Source organism: Malania oleifera, chromosome 6 (assembly GCF_029873635.1).
Source record: "Malania oleifera isolate guangnan ecotype guangnan chromosome 6, ASM2987363v1, whole genome shotgun sequence".
Taxonomy (NCBI): domain Eukaryota; kingdom Viridiplantae; phylum Streptophyta; class Magnoliopsida; order Santalales; family Ximeniaceae; genus Malania; species Malania oleifera.
Genome location: NC_080422.1, coordinates 91,776,520 through 91,795,327, shown reverse-complemented (window position 1 = coordinate 91,795,327; position 18,808 = coordinate 91,776,520). Strand labels below are relative to the sequence as shown.

Below are 18,808 nucleotides of genomic sequence, written 5' to 3'. Positions count from 1 at the left end.
CCTAAGACCCAAGTCTAGATAATCGGTATAGAGGCAGAGCTCCTTGGATTTTTGGTCAAGAGCTGACTCAGTAGTAGAGGGTAACCTAACAGTGATATTCGATGGTACAGCAAAGAAATAACGGGCATTCTGCAGGTCAGATGAGGAGAGCTCACAACGAGCGCTCCAAACTGTTGTAGGTACCCTAAAGGGCTGTGAGGAGGTCTCCATAGGAAAAAACAAGCCTGAAGGAAACACTACCTAAACCTAAGGGTCAAGCGGAGCAAGCAACAGCAAAGATCAAGAAGAAAGGAGGCCAACACAGATCAAGAAAGTAAAATTTCACACAAACAACAAGGCAATCTTACAAGACAAGATCAAACATACAAAGCTAGCACAAGAACAATGAAGAACATGAAGAACAACAAGACAAAAATACTATAGAAAGGAAAGCATACCTAGCACTGGATAAGGGACTTGTGGAATGGAGAGGAGTAGAGAAGGAAGCAGTCCTCTTGGAATGAAGACGAGTGCGGAATGAAGGAGTCCACTGGCCTTTATATAGAGAGGAGGGCACGAATCCCTGTGGTGGGAATCTCAAGAATTTTCATTTACGAGAAGGATTGCGTCTCGAGGGAGGCATAGGAAACAGAAAATCTCTGACAAATGCACAGACGAGGCTTCCCGAGGACAAACGCCACTTCGGAAACACCAAGTTGCCTCGGACACAACGACAGACGGATGGCCATCAATAATGCTTTCCTCCAACCCACTTTCCGAGGTAGGACGCATTTAATACCTGCCTTTTGATATCTCTCGCAGGACAGAAGCGTGCAAGTGCCTCGGGAAAGCACGAGGGACGACCCAACAGATGAGCACGACTCATCGGCGCAAGGCCCAAAATGACGAGCACGACTCGTGAGGCCAGACCAACCAACAGATGAGCACGACTCATTAGAAGGATGGCCCAAACTGACGAGCACGACTCGTGAGGCCAGAACAACCCAACAGATGAGCACGACTCATTACACGGAAAGCCCAAGCAACGAGCATTATTTGTAATGTCGCACAGCCGAGTAGGTTGGTTAGCTCGGCCTGATTGTTCAAAAAGCTCAGAAGAAATAGCTCGGCACGAGTCCTGCTTCATAGAGCTTGGACAAAAAGAGCTCGGCGCGAGTCCTGCTTCAAAGAGCTCGGATAAAAGAGCTCGGCACGAATCCTTCCCCGAACAGCTCGGTAGAAACAGCTCGACACGAATGCTTCCTTGAAGAGCTCGGCCCGAACAGCTCGGCAGAAAACAGCTCAGCACGAGTCCTACTTCAAAGAGCTCGGACAAAAGAGCTCGGCACGAATCCTTCCTCGAACAGCTCGGCAGAAACAGCTTGACACGAATGCTCCCTCGAAGAGCTCGGCCCGAACAGATAGGCAGAAAACAGCTCGGCACGAGTCCTGCTTCAAAGAGCTCGGAAGAAACAGCTCGGCACGAATCCTTCCCCTAACAGCACGGCAGAAACAGCTCGGCACGAGTCCTGCTTCAAAGAGCTCGGACAAAAGAAGCTCGGCACGAATCCTTCTCCGAACAGCTCGGAAGAAACAGCTCGGCACGAATCCTTCCTCAAGGAGCTCGGCCCGAACAGCTCGGTAGAAACAGCTCGGCACGGGTCCTGCTTCAAAGAGCTCGGTCAAAAGAGCTCGGCCCAAACAGTTTGGACGAACAGCTCTGCACAAAACAGCTCGGCGCAAACAGTCGGCACGAGCTACTCAAGTATTCTACCAAAAAAAAAAAAAAACCGGGAAGACGAGGAAGTGTTAAAACCGAAAGATGCAAACACAAATAATGATTCAAAATTCTATCCAGAAATTTGAAACTGAGGGGGGGACAACTGATATGCTCATAATAAATCACGCTAATAAGGGCAGGTCAACGCCTGTCTCATACTTTCTCCAAGTCTAACTTTCTGACGAGTGATTAGCTCCGACCTAATAAAGAGAAGGAGAGATTCACGCCGACGCCCTTAAAAATCGAGTAATAGGCGCACGCACTTATGGCCGAAGAGCGATTCGCGCCCCCATGCAATAAATCCGAACCAACCAGCGGTCAACTCAAGCCCCTATAAGTAGGGACTGGGGATACAAGCAAAGGTAAGTGACATAACACTATTCTACTGTTGCATTTAACCTTCCTAAAAGCCTTCCTCTTACTTAGGCATCGGAGTGATCCCCCGGAGTACACCCCGGGTCCTCCAAGCCTTTGTTCTTTTCTTCTTTCAGGTCAACGAGAGTCGAAGGAGCATCCCAACCATTTTTTTTACCCCGCAACAGTTTATAACATACATGTAGTATTTTAATATTATGGTATGTTCATTATCTTAGTCTATATTATATGTTTTATATTCTACTATTATAGGTATGTTGGATATTTTAGCTTGTATTATATACGTTGATTAGTATGTATTGTGGTATCTTCATATTCTAGTTTATTACTATTTTTTATCTTTATTATTATGTTTAAATTATTATATCATTATCCAAAACCTCCCAAACTAGTATTTTCATACTTAGGAAAACCCATAAAATTTCTAAAATTTGAGAGTGTATTTTATAAAGTATTTTTTTTCCCTATGATTTTAATGCTAGGGTATTAGCCTTCGGACATCACGTACCTTTAAGCTCTGAGGGAATATATATGTATATATTATATTTATTTAGTTATTTATTTATTTTCCATGTGTATTTATAAAATTCACAAAAGGAGTAATTTAAAGACTTTTTAAATTAACTTAGGGATAATTCTAAATTAATTAGGTACCGTTCGTAAGAACGGGCGCGTAGGGGATGCTCGTACCTTCCTCTCGCGTAACCAAACTCCCGACCCCAACTCTGGTAACGTAGACCCACTCTACCCCTAACGGAGTAGTAATCATGTGTTCTAACCACACTAAAAGGTTAGTGGTGACTCCGACATTCCCTATTTTTCCTTGAAAATTAAAAATTGATTTTTATTTCGCCACCCCGGGGCACACGCGCTCCCAGGACATCGCGACATATATAACATAATTCCACACAAAATTCTATTTTACTCATGCCACACAATTTAGTAGTAAAATTCATACATATATTTCTTGTAAAATAAGTCAACTCACATTTAACATTTATATGCTGAAAATATACCTTCTATTTCTTACATGATTATCCTGAAAATATCTTTCACTTTCATCAGTTCAATTTCACTTATATGTGTCTAATAAACAGTTCTAGGCTCAGAAAACATAACTTAAACGGTTGACATTTTAAATCCATACTGAAACATATACACGTATATATAACACCATTTATTTTCCGTTAAATTCATAAAAATTCTGATTTTATATATATTTTTCCTCTTACGTGGTTTCTTGAACTACGCCAACAGGGACACTGAAAAATACCTACGGCGCTCACCTGGACCCTGAATCAAAAATCTTAATTCCATTAAATTAATCCTAAATAAAATATTATTTTAATATTTCTTAGTATCATAAATTTCAAATAAACAATTATACCCTCAAATATAATCAATTTACCTAATTTTTCAAATCTTACTCTCACTTTGGAGTGGGGCCTAAAAAATTCCAATTGGAAATTTACTTACACCAAAATGACGATGATTACGACTAGGACCCCGTAGTGGTACCTGATCGTCGATTTAATGGTAGATTTAAGGAGGAATTAAGGATTTAGAAGAAATATACATTTTCCTAAGAGTGGTGCCTATGCCGCTCTCATAACAAATCTGCTCCAATAGAAATGTCGGTGGCGGAGTTAGGAATCCAACGACACCTTCCGTTTTTCGATCGACTGAATATTTACTGAAAAATTGAGAAGAGAGAGAAACGGAGATGGAGAAGTGGATGGACGCGTTTAGGGGGTTGCGTTTGCCTTTGAAATTTGATTTAATCTTCCTGAAGTTTTCTGCTTAAGGAAGTAATATATATATATATATATATATATATATATATATATATATGTAATCTAATATTATAATATGATATATTATTATATTATATTATATCATTTAATTAATAATAATATTAATTTAATTAATTTTAATTAATTAATTTTTTATTTGTATTTTAATTAATTAATTATTTATTATTTATTATTTATTATTTTTTATTTTTTTCCTCGAGTTATTACATATCATTAATAACATCACTGACATCTGATATCATACACACATCCAATATGCACAAGCACATAATTTTTATGCAGGCAAAAGTCCCTGAGGATAGGGAAGATTATCTGCCCATACAAGTAGTTTTCCTCTACTCTGGTACCAAAAATTACCTATCAGAGCACTCACCTTACTCAGTAAGCCCTTAAGTGAAGAATTACCTCGCCGCCAGTATACACATATTTATTATTTTAAAGGTGAAGGTTTTTAGGAATCAGGATGTCTACCCACCCATACAAGTAGCATGCATTTGCACTAATATCAATAAACTACCTATTAGAGCACTTGCCTTTCTCAGTAAGCCCCTGACAATATGTTTACCTCGTAGCATGCACACATATGCAATCACAATATGCTATATCATTATTATTATGCTATAATTAAATTCACACGCGCACAACACATCCACACAAGAATTATGCATCTCATATTTCGTCTTCCAATGTCCTTAGTACGTGGCCCACACAGAGCAACTATGTACATATCAGTACGTGACCCACACAGGCACCTACGTACTTCTTATTTACACGTGGCCTACACAGGTACCACTATCCACACAAGGTATATAACATGACCCACACAGATGCCACCATCCACACAAGATACATAACATGGCCCACACAGGCGCAATTATCCACACAAGATATAATGTGGTCCATACAGGCACCACTCCAGCTTTCGCGACACATGGCCCACACAGACACCACTATTCACTAGTATGCAATCCCTATGACCTATCCTTTGTACATCAGTAGAACAAGCTCCTTGACAACGTCTTACCCTATATAAATGACAATATGATAAGCTCCTCGACCTGCTATCGTCATATCATGATTTATATCTAGACAATATAACAACCTTCTCATGTCAATGTTATATTGAAATGCATACAAATAACCACACTAGTTAGTTCATATAGACGCATCAATGCATTACTACACATGTATCAAACAGATCAATACATTCTCACACAGTAGTCCAACAGATCAACACATTTCTACATACAAATCCAAATACTACAGTAATTCATATTCAATTTATTAGGATAAATTGTTCTTATGTCACACGAATTTAATATCTTATGCAATTAACCAAAATATAAACTTTAAACAAAATCATCATTTTTCAGTACTCCAACTGTTCTAAAAAAAAATCAATTAGGTAAATAATAAATTTCATATGCTCATAAATAACCAGTTCACCTTAATAAAATACTGACATAATTTTATTCCCTCCTACCTGATTTCCCGAACCAAGCCTGTAGGGTTCCTAAAATTATACCCGTGGCACTCACTCGAACCCTGATTTAATCAAATCAACTCCAATAAAATATTATTTTAACTTTTCCTAATTTATAATAATTAAATAACAATTAATTTCTAAATAACCTATTTATCTTAGTTTGGAGCTATGCCTACAACGACCCCACAAGAAATCTGCTTCGATAGACTTATAGAGAATCTTCCCTACATTCTCGTGGTGGTGTCTGATCGTCAATTTGACTTCAAATTTAGAAAAAATTAAGGGAAGAGTGAGAATTTGTCTTACTGCAGAAGATATGCTTACGTTACTCTTACGACAAATCCATTTCGATAGAAATGTCGGTGGCGGAGAATGAAGTCTAGTGGTATTTTCAAATTTTCAATTGGATGAGAATCCGCCGTGAAATCGTAGAGAGAGGAATGGAGAGCGTGAGAGTTTTTTTTTTCCTTCTTTTTCACTTCATATTTGCTCCAGGAAGCCTAAGCACTGAGTTTTTTTTTTTTTCTTTCCTTTATCCCTTTACTTTATACCTTATTATATAATAACTTTATATATACTTATATATATATATATCCTTATATGTATTTAAGTATGCATATATATATATATATATACCCACAATCTTCAAATTTCTTAATTTAATTAATTTTATTAATAATAATTAATTAATTAATAATAATATATTTATTTATTTTATTTTTGATCGTTACAAGAAGTACCTACACTCCCTCTCATTTTTTTGCCACCATTATATAGTTAGCAATTTCTTGATTGATCAATATGAGGTATCCTTGAATCTAGATCATGTGAGATCATGACCAATATTTGAAACTACTAAACTAAATCAAATTTCCCCGTGTGTTTTATCTTTTGCTATTTTTATTGGAGGAGATCTACTCCTTTTTCTTTTGTTTTAATTTCTTTTATTAATTAATAGAAATTAAATTTTGAGTAAAATGATTTTTAAATGCAATAGTATTTCTCCTTGTTGGTTCATTTTGGGTGTGCAACAATATAACTCATTTAACTCATATTATTCCGATGTTTTATTCACTTGATGATGTTGATCATCTTCATCATTTTTAGATTTTAGACAAGTGTATAATTATTAGATACACCACAACGTTGAGGAGGATGACAAGGTGAATTTTTTTTTCTCCCTATTCTATGAGTTATATGCTATGTTATTATAGGCTTTACATTGCTGAATATCTATTTTTATACTAATTTTATTTCTCAACTCACTAATAGAGTCTCTCTAGTTGTAAAGGTGGAAGTTGCTACATCATGCTCTTCTCAAACTTTGGATGTGGTTCAATAGTTTTGTGCATGAATGATCACATTTATAATATTATATATATATATATATGCGCTATCGTGCTTTAATATGATAATATTATATTTTATTATATTAATTAATTCATAACATAACCATTATACCTTTGTATGTATAGTTATAATAATGTGTTATTATGTTATTTAATTGTTAGCATATAATACAATGTTAATGTAAAAAAATATATTTATTACAAAATTGGAGTATTATAATTAATATTGTGTGATATTGAAATCAAATATGCTATTTATTATATTCTATTATATTAATAATATATACTAAAATTAATAATAATATTATTATCTCATAACATGGAGTTGCTTTCAACAAAATATAATTTAAAAGTATAGTAAATTTCTTTCAAATTTACACAAATTTAAATTCAAATCATAAAATTCAAACCTTGAATTTGGATCCACGTGGATTCAAACAAAACATACACAATGTTTGAGAGCATGAATTTTCAAGATTAAATTTAAATTTGTGTGGATTCAAAAGAAAATTATCATAATTTTATATTATATTTATTTAAATATAAATTTTCAAATTTATATAAATTAAATTGAAGTTTTAAGATTTATGTATTTGAACATATACTATTTTAATAAATTTCTTTGTTATATTCGTTCTATATATTTATTTCCTCCGCTTTCCGCGGGTGCCTTAGCTTTGGTGAAATGCTCTTGGAGGTTTTTGGGGTTAACTTTTTATTTTTTATTCGACATTGACATAATAGATGAGTTGATGCTGTTGTACACACTACCCTGCATAGAACTTTATGTTTTTCCTCGTTCACACTCAAAACACATATGCGCATGCAGTTGGCCTAAGGAAAAGAAAAACATATATATTTGATAAATTCGGACACGCCAGCCACCATCGTGTCATTTTTGATACTATGGTACGATACCAAACTCAGAGAGTGAAAGTTGTCCGCCCATTGATACACATATAACACTTTTAGATTTGCCTATGTTTCTCACTCAAACTCAAGTTCAAATGCCTTATTTTTATGATTAAAAGCCTTAAATTTATAATCTAAAATATAAATTTAGAAAAACTCAAAAATCAAAATTAGAAAGATACCTCAAAAATCACACTATCACATTTGTGTGTATTTGCATATCTTTAATAGTATAATCTTACACCACCTAATGTATCAAGAAATATTTATAATTTAAGGAATGTTTTTACAATAATTTTATACTTTTATGTTTAGTTATTAAATATTTAATAATTTATTCATTATAATTTCAAAAATAATTTCAATTATTATGCTATGAAATCACATTTGGTAAAAAAAATTATACTTACAAATCATAGATTATATGTTATTTGTGGTGGGTTATTTGATTCAAATCACTACAAATCAATTTATTAATTGAGTCACATATAAATTATAATTTTTTCAATAATATTTGGCTCCATTAACTTTCATAGGTCTATTCATTATAGGTCTATTCAAAATTCATGTTCTCATGTTTGGGTTAATATTTTTAATTTTTAAAATTTAAAAATAATTATACTACCATTTTATTTTTATATTTAATAATTAAAAAATAGTTATACAAAAAATTAAAAAATCAAGGCCACGAACTAATCCAAAAATTTCTTTTGCATTAGAGATTCGGAGAAAACATCCCAAATTGTTCCCTAAAAACTTGTACCTATGACAATATTTGTCATTCAAAAGTCATGCCTCACACCCAATGAAACGACGCCACATGTCGATCTGAGAGGTCATCTCGCAGCTAATCGTCGTCGCCGCCCGTGCGGCCCCTACCAAAATTGTCCGCTTCTAACCTTTAAAAAAGTAGCGCGAAATTCCAGCACCTTTCGCGTTTTTAGGAACCCGAACTGCCATTGTCGGTTGCTCCCGGAATCTTACTGTTCAAAAAACTTCATAGATTTCCACCAATCTCTTCTTTTCCTCTTCTTCCTGTTCATTTCAATTCCGCCTTTTTAGGGCAGGAAATGATGGAAAGCTGAAAACCTCAATTCTGTTGCTCTCTGCGTTTCTGAGTTCGATTTCTGATAATTTTCTCACAGAACTGCTTAATCTAGAAAAAAAATCTGCTTCGCCCCCCAACCATGGCGGATTCTAGTTCCCAGGTTGTCCTTCTTCCCGACTCCGTGGAACAATTACTTAAGCAAATATGTGCCGAGAAGTCACAATGTCCTCCCAGCGCCGCAGCGAGAAGCCACCTCGCTTCTCTGGACGAACAGGCATCGTTGGAGATTCTGCGCGAGATTCGAGCCGTGAGAGAAATTCGCACTCTGAGTGGTTTCATCATTTACATGGTTAAAAGGAGTCATGCTTCTCCAGGTCCGTCATCCGCACCGGTATCGCCCCAGGAGAGCGTTTGCTCCTCTCCGTGGCCACAGATTTCCGCGAGCACCAGCTCCTGTGCCCTCAGTTCCCAAAGTATGCCTCCACTAGTTTTCCAACATCGCGTTTTGGTTCGTTTCCTTGTGTTTTTATTTTATCTTTGGTTGTTTATTTTGGTTTTGCGTCGATGTTTGGTTGCTGAGACACGTGGGGGAATGGAATGATACTGAAACGTACATCCGAGATTTTGCATTGATGTTGACCGACAGATCATGCGCGTTTGTTTATGTTTATTCTTCTGGGTACCATTCTTCTGTGTTAAATGTCAAAAAAACTCTGGGTCTGGCCACAGCCGAAGAGGACTTTTTTGGCGTTGGTTTTTACTATTTTATTTACGCTGTTGAGTATTTTTATGCTGGGGGTAGTTCATCTCATCTTTTTAGTTGGCTCTGTAAATTATGTCTATTTAATCTTCACTCTCCGAGCTTTTATTTTTTGTCCGCAAAGATTTTCTATTGAAATAGTTTCTGCCAAAGTAGTCAAACTGATTTCCTTCTTAGATGGGTTTAGTTTCTAGACAACTTTTTGTTCATATGGGATTAATTATATGATCACATGCCTTGGTTATCATCCATTTTTGGAGCGTGGAATCACTCATTTATAATTTTATATTAATCAAATTATGCAGGCACAGATGATGATGCAATTCGCTCACCAGTTCCAGAGCATGTCATATGGTCCTCTTCCTTGAGCTTGGAGACTGAAAATGGTCAAATGTTCAGTCCTCAGTTAGTAGCCTTGGGGGAACTGGAGTTTAGGAAGGCATTCCTAATACTAAATTATGTGGGATGGCAAGTTTTCTGTTGCTTGTATTAGTTGCTGCAGTTTATGATCATAGCTAGGTATTATGAAAATTGAGCTGCTTTTCTCTTCAGGAAGAAGCTGGAAGATGTTATATCTGCTAACAAAATTCGAGAACTGAAGCATCTCCCAATGAGGATATTTGAATTTGAAATTTGGAATGCTCTAGGCAAGAATTGCATCAATGAATTGGATCGACAGAGGGTAATGTCATGCTATGGCTATGTTTTGTTTCTGTGGTGGTGTCTTAACTTATTCTCCCATCATTCCCACCAATTTGAATGATAAAGAAAGTGAAAAAGAAAGCAAAGAAGAGGTTGGACAGTTGAATCTCAAGGTCACTCCCTTGCTTCCACTTAGTTGCATCATATTGAGCACATAGAACATTCAAATACACACAACCCTGTACATACTCCTTGAATAAAACTCCATACCAATATTCATGAAACACTACACATACCCACACACATCTCAATGAATACTCTTTCACATACATACACCCAAACTTTAAAAGGCTTTGTTCAACCCAATATCCTCAAATAGGCTAAGCTCAAAGTTTTCAACACAAAATCCTCAAATAAGCCAACTTAAAAGTTTTTTTTTTTTTTTTTAAATTATTTATTCATTTATTTATTTTTTAATTTTTAGGAGAGGTAGAGGCGAGGAGAAATTAGGTGGCAACTTCCTGGAGCATATGCATTGCTCTGGGTTTTCACTCTTATATATTAATAATAAATAAAGATATGAAAGATAGAAATGTCCCTAGTCAAACCACAGAATTAACAGAGTAGCATATTCTGACACTTGCTCTCAAGCTTGTGGTGTAAAAATATCACCTAACCTCGACTTGGTACAACCATTTGACGAGGTAGGTTTAAATAAAGTCTTAATGAAAATATTGCCTAATTGATCCATATTTTATAAATGGAGTCCTGACAACCTTGTTCAACACAATATCCCTCACAAAATGATAGTCAAATTCAATGTGTTTGGTCCTCTCATGAAACTTTGGGTTGCTTGCAATATAAATGGCATCATGATTATCATGAAGCATATTTTTAGGTTTCCTAACTGAAAAAACTATTTCTAACATAAGAGACTTCTCCACAGAAGCTTATTTACAGTATTTTAGAAGAGAATATGTTATTTTAATAATTAGGTTGTGTTAATGGATGTATTTTTGTCCTTAAGACTTTACGATTATTAGTAATATCTAAGAGGCCAGATCTGGAGCTGTACATAGACTCCAGGAAACTTCCGCTCAATTTTTCCTTTCTTTTTCTCTTCTTCTCCTCTTCTCTTCTCTCCTCCTCATCTTCTCTCCTCGACCTCTAATTTTATAACATGGTATCAGTGCATTGATCTCCTTCAAATTTGATTTATCTAAATTGATTTTGATAATCTGTTCATTTTTTTTTCCTTATCTTCCCCTAATCACTCCTCAAATCTGATTTTCTGGTTGGTTTGAGAGTCATTTAAGGACACCCTCCCCCTGGGTTATGTTGTGCAGCATCTTTGGCAGGAAGCTGTCTGTTTTCATAGTGATTTGCTAATGTGAACTCAGTTAATACTCTGTTTCTAGTATGCTGCTGCTGTTCCTCTGTCACTCTGTTTGTGGTTGCTGATGATGTTGTTTATGACCTGTATTCCTGATTGATTTCTTGCAATCTTGTACCAATTTCTGGTTGGTTTCGATTGATGTTCAAATATTTATTTCCTGTTATTCTCTGCATTCATTCCAGTTGCTGCCAGCCGTAATGCTTGGACCTGCTGCCAGGTTGTTTATTAAAGTACTGCTGTGGTCTGCCCTGTTCTTGATGGTTAAGTAATTCCTCCTAGGATATTGTAAGCTTAGTTCTATAATCATAGCTGCTATTGGAGTTCTGGATTTTGGAGAGTTTGAAGTGTTGTAAGCTCTAGTTTTTTGAAATCCTGAAAGTTCTGTTTGTGTTAGCGTGTGCTGCCTGACTTCTCAAGCTCCTTCCTGTGACAAGTCAGCCATGGATACTACCCTGTGTAGGGGAAGTTTTGGAGGATGAGGACGAGGTTTGGATTGTGGTCATGGCAGCTGTTTGTGTAATAGTAGGAGTTCGTCATGGCTATTCTTGCAAGGAAAATCATACCATTAATTGCTTTTCGGATCTCCTTGGGAAACCATCTTGTGCGAATAAGCCTCTTGCAAAGGGCAATTCAACTATTGACACTTCAAACACACCTAGCCACTTCATTGGGGAGTTGAGTAGATCATCCACCATGTCGTGAGAGGAGTTTAACAATTTTTTTGCATGGTTCAACGACTCCAAACTCAATCTTTTACATCTAGTGCTATTGTTGCTCATTCATGTTCAAACGTACTTCTTGCCTCTTCATCCTCCTCATCTTGGGTTATAGGTTCTTGCGCTTCTTCTCATGTGATTGGCAGTCCTAATTTGTTGGAGTCTTTTAACCCCACTACTTTACAATTTAAGGTTACTCTTGCTGATTGTTCTATTACGCGAGTTTCTGGTTATAGCAACATTCTCTCAATACCTTCTATTCCTCTTTCGCTTGTGTTATACGTACCTAAATTTTCCTTGAACTTGCTATCAGTTAGTTAATTAACTAAATCTCATAACTGTACTATGACCTTCTTTTCTTCTCATTGTGTTATTTAGGATCTCCAGATGAAGAATAAGATTGGTGGAGGGCTTGGGAAGGATGGTTTGTACTAATTCGATGGTGGTTATGGTGGGTTAGATTCTTGTCATACAACTTCCTCAATTTCTACTCATGGTGTCTCTTGATTATTGGCATGCTCATTTGGGTCATCCATCCCTTCAAGGATGTTGAACCAGTTGATACTCCTTTGAATCCTAATGCGATGTTGTCTAGGTATGTTGGATTGAACTTTGAAGACAATTGTTGATATAGGCAATTGGTTGGCAAGTTGATCTACTTGACTGACACTAGACCTTACATATATTTTGAAGTTGGGGTGGTGAGTCAGTCTATGGAAAATCCCAAACAACCACATTGGGATGTTGTATGTAGGATTTTGCTGTATCTCAAAGGCTCTCTCAACAAAGGTTTAATGTATGAATGTAAGAGAAATTGTGAGATGGGATACTTTGATGCAGATTGGGTTGGATCTGTTGATGATCGAAGGTCTTTTACTGGATATTGTACATTTGTGGGATGTAACTAGTTACTTCAAGAAACAAACTATTGTGGTAAGATCTAGTGCTAAAGCGGAGTGTCTAGCTATGACTTATATTGTGAGTGAGCTTATGTGGCTAAAGTCTCTTATGTCAAAGATGGGATTCATGGTAACAAAGCCAATAGATGTGTTTTGTGATAATCAAGCTGCAATTTATATTGCTAGCAATCCAGTGTTTTATTAGAGGACAAAGCACATAGAAGTTGGCAGTCACTTGGTGGGGGGTGCTGTGTTGAAGAAGGTCGTGAGGACTTCCTTTGTGAAATCTGTTGATCAGTTAGGTGATGTATTTATGAAGCCTTTATTTAAGCCCGCCTTGTCTAATGTTTGTTACAAGCTGGGCTTAGGTGATGTTTGTACACCTCCAACTTGAGAGGGAGTGTTAGATGAGAATATGTTATTTTAATAACTAGGTTGTGTTAATGGGAGTATTTTTACCCTTAAGACTTTACTATTACTAATAATATATAAGAGGGCAGACCTGGAGCTGCCTCTGTTTTTCTTATTCTCCTTCTCTCCTCTCCTCCATCTCCAGCTTTACAACATAGTATAAGATATAGCTTGCTACTATGCCTTAGCACTTGTTCTTTCTACAAGAGTTTGTTTCTTCCTACACCATAAATGTATGGTATCTAATAGTAGACCTTCGATCATCAACAAAGCCAACCCAATCTACACGGCAACTTCTATTACATTTATATGTCAATCCCTTACACAAAAGCCTCAGAGATTGTATAATTGGTCCAAATGATCTTTTAATTGATAGATCTGAGTCATGAATAAATTATCCACATTGAGACTGGTCAAATTTTTGATTCTACAGACCCCAATTATCTAAATGAATAAAAGAAAACAATGATTTACTATGAGACTCGACTCTAGATGAAAATATGTTCTAATATGCTTTTTTAATTGAAAAAAAATAGACTTCTTTATAATTTTTACCTTTATTTTCCAGACTATGTTAAGGAGATGTCTTATTCTTCTAGCTCTATATTCTTATTCTATTGATGAAAATTTTCTTTTACTATAAAAAAAATTGAACAAAAATGGTACAAGCCATCCCTCTCAAGCTCTTCACCAATCCTCTTCTTTATTTTAAGATCCTGAATAACAAAATGAGAAGGAAAGAAGGTCACAAAACAATTATGAGATGTAGTTAATTGATAGTTGGTAATAGGTTTAGGAGAAATTTAGGTGCATATAAGATAGAGGTAAGAGGAATAATAGGAAATACGAGAATATTGTCACAACCAGAAATTGGTGTAACTGAAGCATTAGCAAAAATAACCTTTGAGTGTAAAGTGGGGGGTTCAAGAACTGAAACAAATTAGGATTACTTGCTATATGGCAGGAGCACCAAAATCAATACTTCCGATGCCGACAGTATCTAAATAGGCCATTGGCCACAGTAACTCTAGGTGTAGAAAGTTGAATTTGTAGTTGTTGACAATCAAACAAGATTGTTATGCTGCCTCTTGGCACATGGTAGATGATGTACTTAATTTTCCAGAGGAGTGGCTATGTGCATTTGAAATGTCAAGAATCACCCTTAGGGAGAGACTTGTTGGCCTAATTCAGTTTCCCAAGAAAATCTCAATCATTAATAGTATGATTGCCCTTGCCACAATGTGTGCAAATGCAAGAATTGACATGACAAACTCCTATCCCTAACACACTACTGCTGTGATGATTACCTTCCAAATCTTGTCCTCATCCTTCAAAACTCTACCATGGTTAGAGGCAATGCGAACCATGGTTGAATTGTTACGAGAAAAAGCTTGAGAAAAGTTCAAGCAACACACACTAGCACAAAACAGTTCTTCGAACGTAAAACATCCAAAACTTACAGCAATTTAGAACTTCAAAGATCCATAACTTTTAAGACGCGGCTATGGCCACAGAACTGATGTTAGTTAATGTTCATTTAGCATTATTAGTGTGTTTTAATGTTATATTAGTAAGTGTGAGTAATTAAGGGTGTTTTGGTCATTGGGGTGTACTTGACATATACTTGTAAATAGAGGGAGAGACCTATCATTGTGATGATGTCTTCCATTTTACTTAATAATTCAACATGGTATCAGAGCAAGATCCAACCTTAACCCTAATTGCATGATCACTAGTAAATCAAACCCTAAACATCATAATACCATGCAAACCTGCTGCCGTAGAAGGATCATCCGCATCATCGAAGTCCAGGAGCAGGGTCAGGAGTTTCTGGAAAAAAGCTGCACCAGACAAATCCTGGACACTGCTGTCCTCTTCAAAACCTCAAGAAATACCTTCTATTTTGCAAAATCAACCACATAGCGAGCCACAGAACCTGCTGATCTGCCAGCCTGCAAAATTTCACAGCCAGAGGAGGCTCCATGGCATCCACATGCTGCCATGCGCTGGCCGAAAACTGGCAGTGCTGACCCCATGCGCCGGCACGTGAGAGTTTTTTGAACAGTCATTTTACTCCAATTTCCTCTCGAATGCCTTGAATCCTTATCTACACCATAATACCAAGTTGTTTGTCATCTTTTTTGTCCAAAGATGTCACCTTTTTAGTTGCTCATGTGCAGCATTTTGGAAATGATTGTTTGCTAATGCATGGAGCCGTTGGTCAATGTTTTTTGAGTTCATTGAGGCCTGAAACAGTGGTATTGATGTGTTATTGATTTCATTTTTATGTTGTTCAATGTGTGCTTGTGGTTTGATTTGATTGTCTGATGTTGGGATGGAGTGCATGAATTCAAGGAGGATGTTGTTTGCTGTGTATTTCTGATTAGCTTCTGTATAGAGGCTGTGTGTTCTGGGATGGAGTTCCCAAATCCAAAAAGTATGTTTCCCCCATCAAGCACTTGTTTGAGTGAACATTGTGCAATAATAGTCTCAGATGTAGAGTATTCAAGGTCTTTGCAGTATAGGCATCCCAACAAGCATCTCATCGCATTGCACCATTTGCTTAGAAAAGTGATCCTATAATTTATATGTCATCTGGTATCTCTCCCACTAAGCGTTGGGTCATTGACTCTGTCATGGCTAACCATATGATGGGCGTATCCAAATTATTTTCTGCCCCCTAATATTCTAAAATCAAAATCAAGTTACCCTTTTTGATGGGTCCACTACTCCAGTTAAAGGGATATGATCAATAAATCCTACTCCTATCTTTCTTTCTTTTGTTTTATAGAGTCCTAAATCTCCTCTCAATCTCATGTTTGTTAGTAAGTTTACAAAGTCACCAAATTGTTCTATGGACTTCTTTCCTGATTCTGTGGTTATTCAAGATTTGAAGATGAGGAAGACAATTGGCACAGGATGTGAGGCTTGTGGACTTTACTACTTTGAGTCGCTTTCTCATCTTATTGCCTGCATAGCAGCTGCCACACTACTTCAAATCCATTTTCACCTTTACTTTAGCCTTTTCACTAAAGTATTTACTCAAATTATGAATAAAACCTACACTAGTATTTGCATGATGGTTACCAATACCATGTGCGCAAAACAAGTAGTCACGGGCAAGCATAATACCTTGAACAAGTTTGGCTTGTGGCATTCTCCCTACATATGCTGTCAATGTCCTCATAAATTTTAAATCCAAGTACTCTTCAACTTTTGCCATACACAATTCCATATCTTCCCTTAAAAATTTGAAATATCAAAGCAAAAAATTTCTCCAATCTTGCTGTATCACCGAAAAGCTCCCTTCCCTTAAAGCTATGGATAGTGAATCTTCTCCCAGACCAGTAGTTTGCTCACTTTTATCCTTGAAAGAATTTGTGCATTTTGCTCCAACCATAAACCCCACAAACACTGCAAAAATTCCACATTTTCACAGAACAGTCCTATCCTTTTTCCTTCCGAAGCCCTCAAATGAGATAACCAACATTCTGTCCACTGTCGTTGGAGAGACCCAAGTTTCACCGAGCATGCCAAATAAATTATTTTAAAGGGACTTCTTACTTCCCAAACAGATCCTGCTACATATGCTCCAAGCAAAATCGCAATGTAAGAACAAATGAGGAGGCAACTCACAGAATTTTCAAATAACAAAGCACAGAATCATCCAGAGATTAGGCCTTTAAAGGTCTCCTAATTTGCAATAAATTATTAGTATTGATTCATTAAGCACAATCAAAAAATGAAAGCCTTAATCTTTGGGGAAGCTTGAGCCTTCCAAATATATGAAAATAAAGGAAAAAAAGAGTTGGAATGGGTGCTATAATTCGCATGTTGAGATATTTTAAATGTGCACTCAGAAGAGGCCTATTATATCAGCATTAGGGTCACACTTATGTTCAAGAATATACAGATGTAGATTGGACTGGGTCACCTTCTGATAGAAGATCTTACAACTGGATATTGTATCTTTGTTGGGGGTAATTTGGTTTCTTGGAAGAGAAGAAACAAAGTGTGGTGGTTAGGTCAAGTGCTGAATTAGAGTATAGGCCCATAGCTTACACTACATGTGAACTTGTTTTGGTCGAAGAACATGTTGGAAGAATTGGGTTTTCCACATTCTCAGGCTATGGAGTTGGGTGTGATAACCAAGCTGCCATTCATATTGCCTCCAACCTGGTCTTCTAACTTGACAACAATTACAGGCGTTATGGCTGGCAGCTACTGGTAGTGAGTGCCGGAAAGAACATGAAATAGAATCATAAAATGCCAAACAAAACCAACCAGAAATTAATACAAGGTTGCAAACAATCAATCATGAACACACACAGCATCAAAACGGTATCATCAGCAAACCAGAAACGAAGTAATAACTGATACCAGCCTGTGAAGAGTGAATAGCAACATTAATATGCCAGAAACAGAGTATAACTGACTTCACATCAGCAAACCACCAAAAGAGACACATAACCTCCTACCATGGATGTTGCATGGTCTAACTAAGAGGAAGAGTATCCCTAAACACTCTCAAACCAGCTAGATCAGATTGAGAACTTACTATGGGAAGATAAGAAAAGAAAATCAGATTTGGAGGAGATCAATGCTTTGATACCATGTTGTAAAGTTAGAGAGGGAGGAGAGAAGAAGAGAATGGTGGAGGAAGAAAAGAAGAGGAAAGATTAAATGGCAGTTTCCTTGAGCATATGTAGAGCTCTAGGTCTGCCCTCTTATATTTGAATTGTTAAAAAAAGAAATGCACGAAAGCCAAAAATCTCCCTGCTGAAACCACATAATTAATAAAATAGCATATTCTCTTCTAGTATATACATATATATTTTTTGGATAAAAAGAAGAAGATATGTTAAGGGAGGAAAAGGAGATTACAATATAAAAGAGGATGGTTAATTTGCAATGAGATAAAAAAAAAAATGCTTAAAATAAAAACTAACAGTCACATAAGAAACCTGCTCTTGAGGCCCTTGTCCTCATAGTTCACTAAACACTTCAAGTTTGCTAATGCACACTGTTCCTTTTTCAATTTCTTTTTATATCCATCCAAGAGAATTGCATTTATTCGTTACCTTCGGGACTGGAAAACCACAAACCCATCTCATCCATCAATCATAGAATTTCTAAATCCTTTTGGTCAACTTCAATAATTGGAATGGTCTAAATCCCTTCCTTACATGTTGTTCCTTACCCAAACCTTTCTCAATTATAAAAGTGCCATCTAACCCTTCC

General features: G+C 36.4%; 1 protein-coding gene across 3 annotated transcripts in view; it reads left to right on the top strand.

The window, feature by feature from the left end:
• Positions 1-8,689: 8,689 nt before the first annotated feature.
• LOC131158292 (probable RNA-dependent RNA polymerase 5) overlaps positions 8,690-18,808 on the top strand; it is a 155,708-nt gene continuing 145,589 nt past the window's right edge. For all 3 annotated transcript variants that reach the window (XR_009137442.1, XM_058113054.1, XM_058113052.1), the window contains exons 1-3: positions 8,690-9,216; positions 9,809-9,971; positions 10,056-10,185. Coding sequence is in view for 2 of the 3 variants with exons in the window: in XM_058113054.1 (XP_057969037.1) it covers positions 8,883-9,216; positions 9,809-9,971; positions 10,056-10,185 (627 nt within the window). In the remaining variant the exon portion in view is untranslated. The remainder of the gene's footprint in view (positions 9,217-9,808; positions 9,972-10,055; positions 10,186-18,808) is intronic.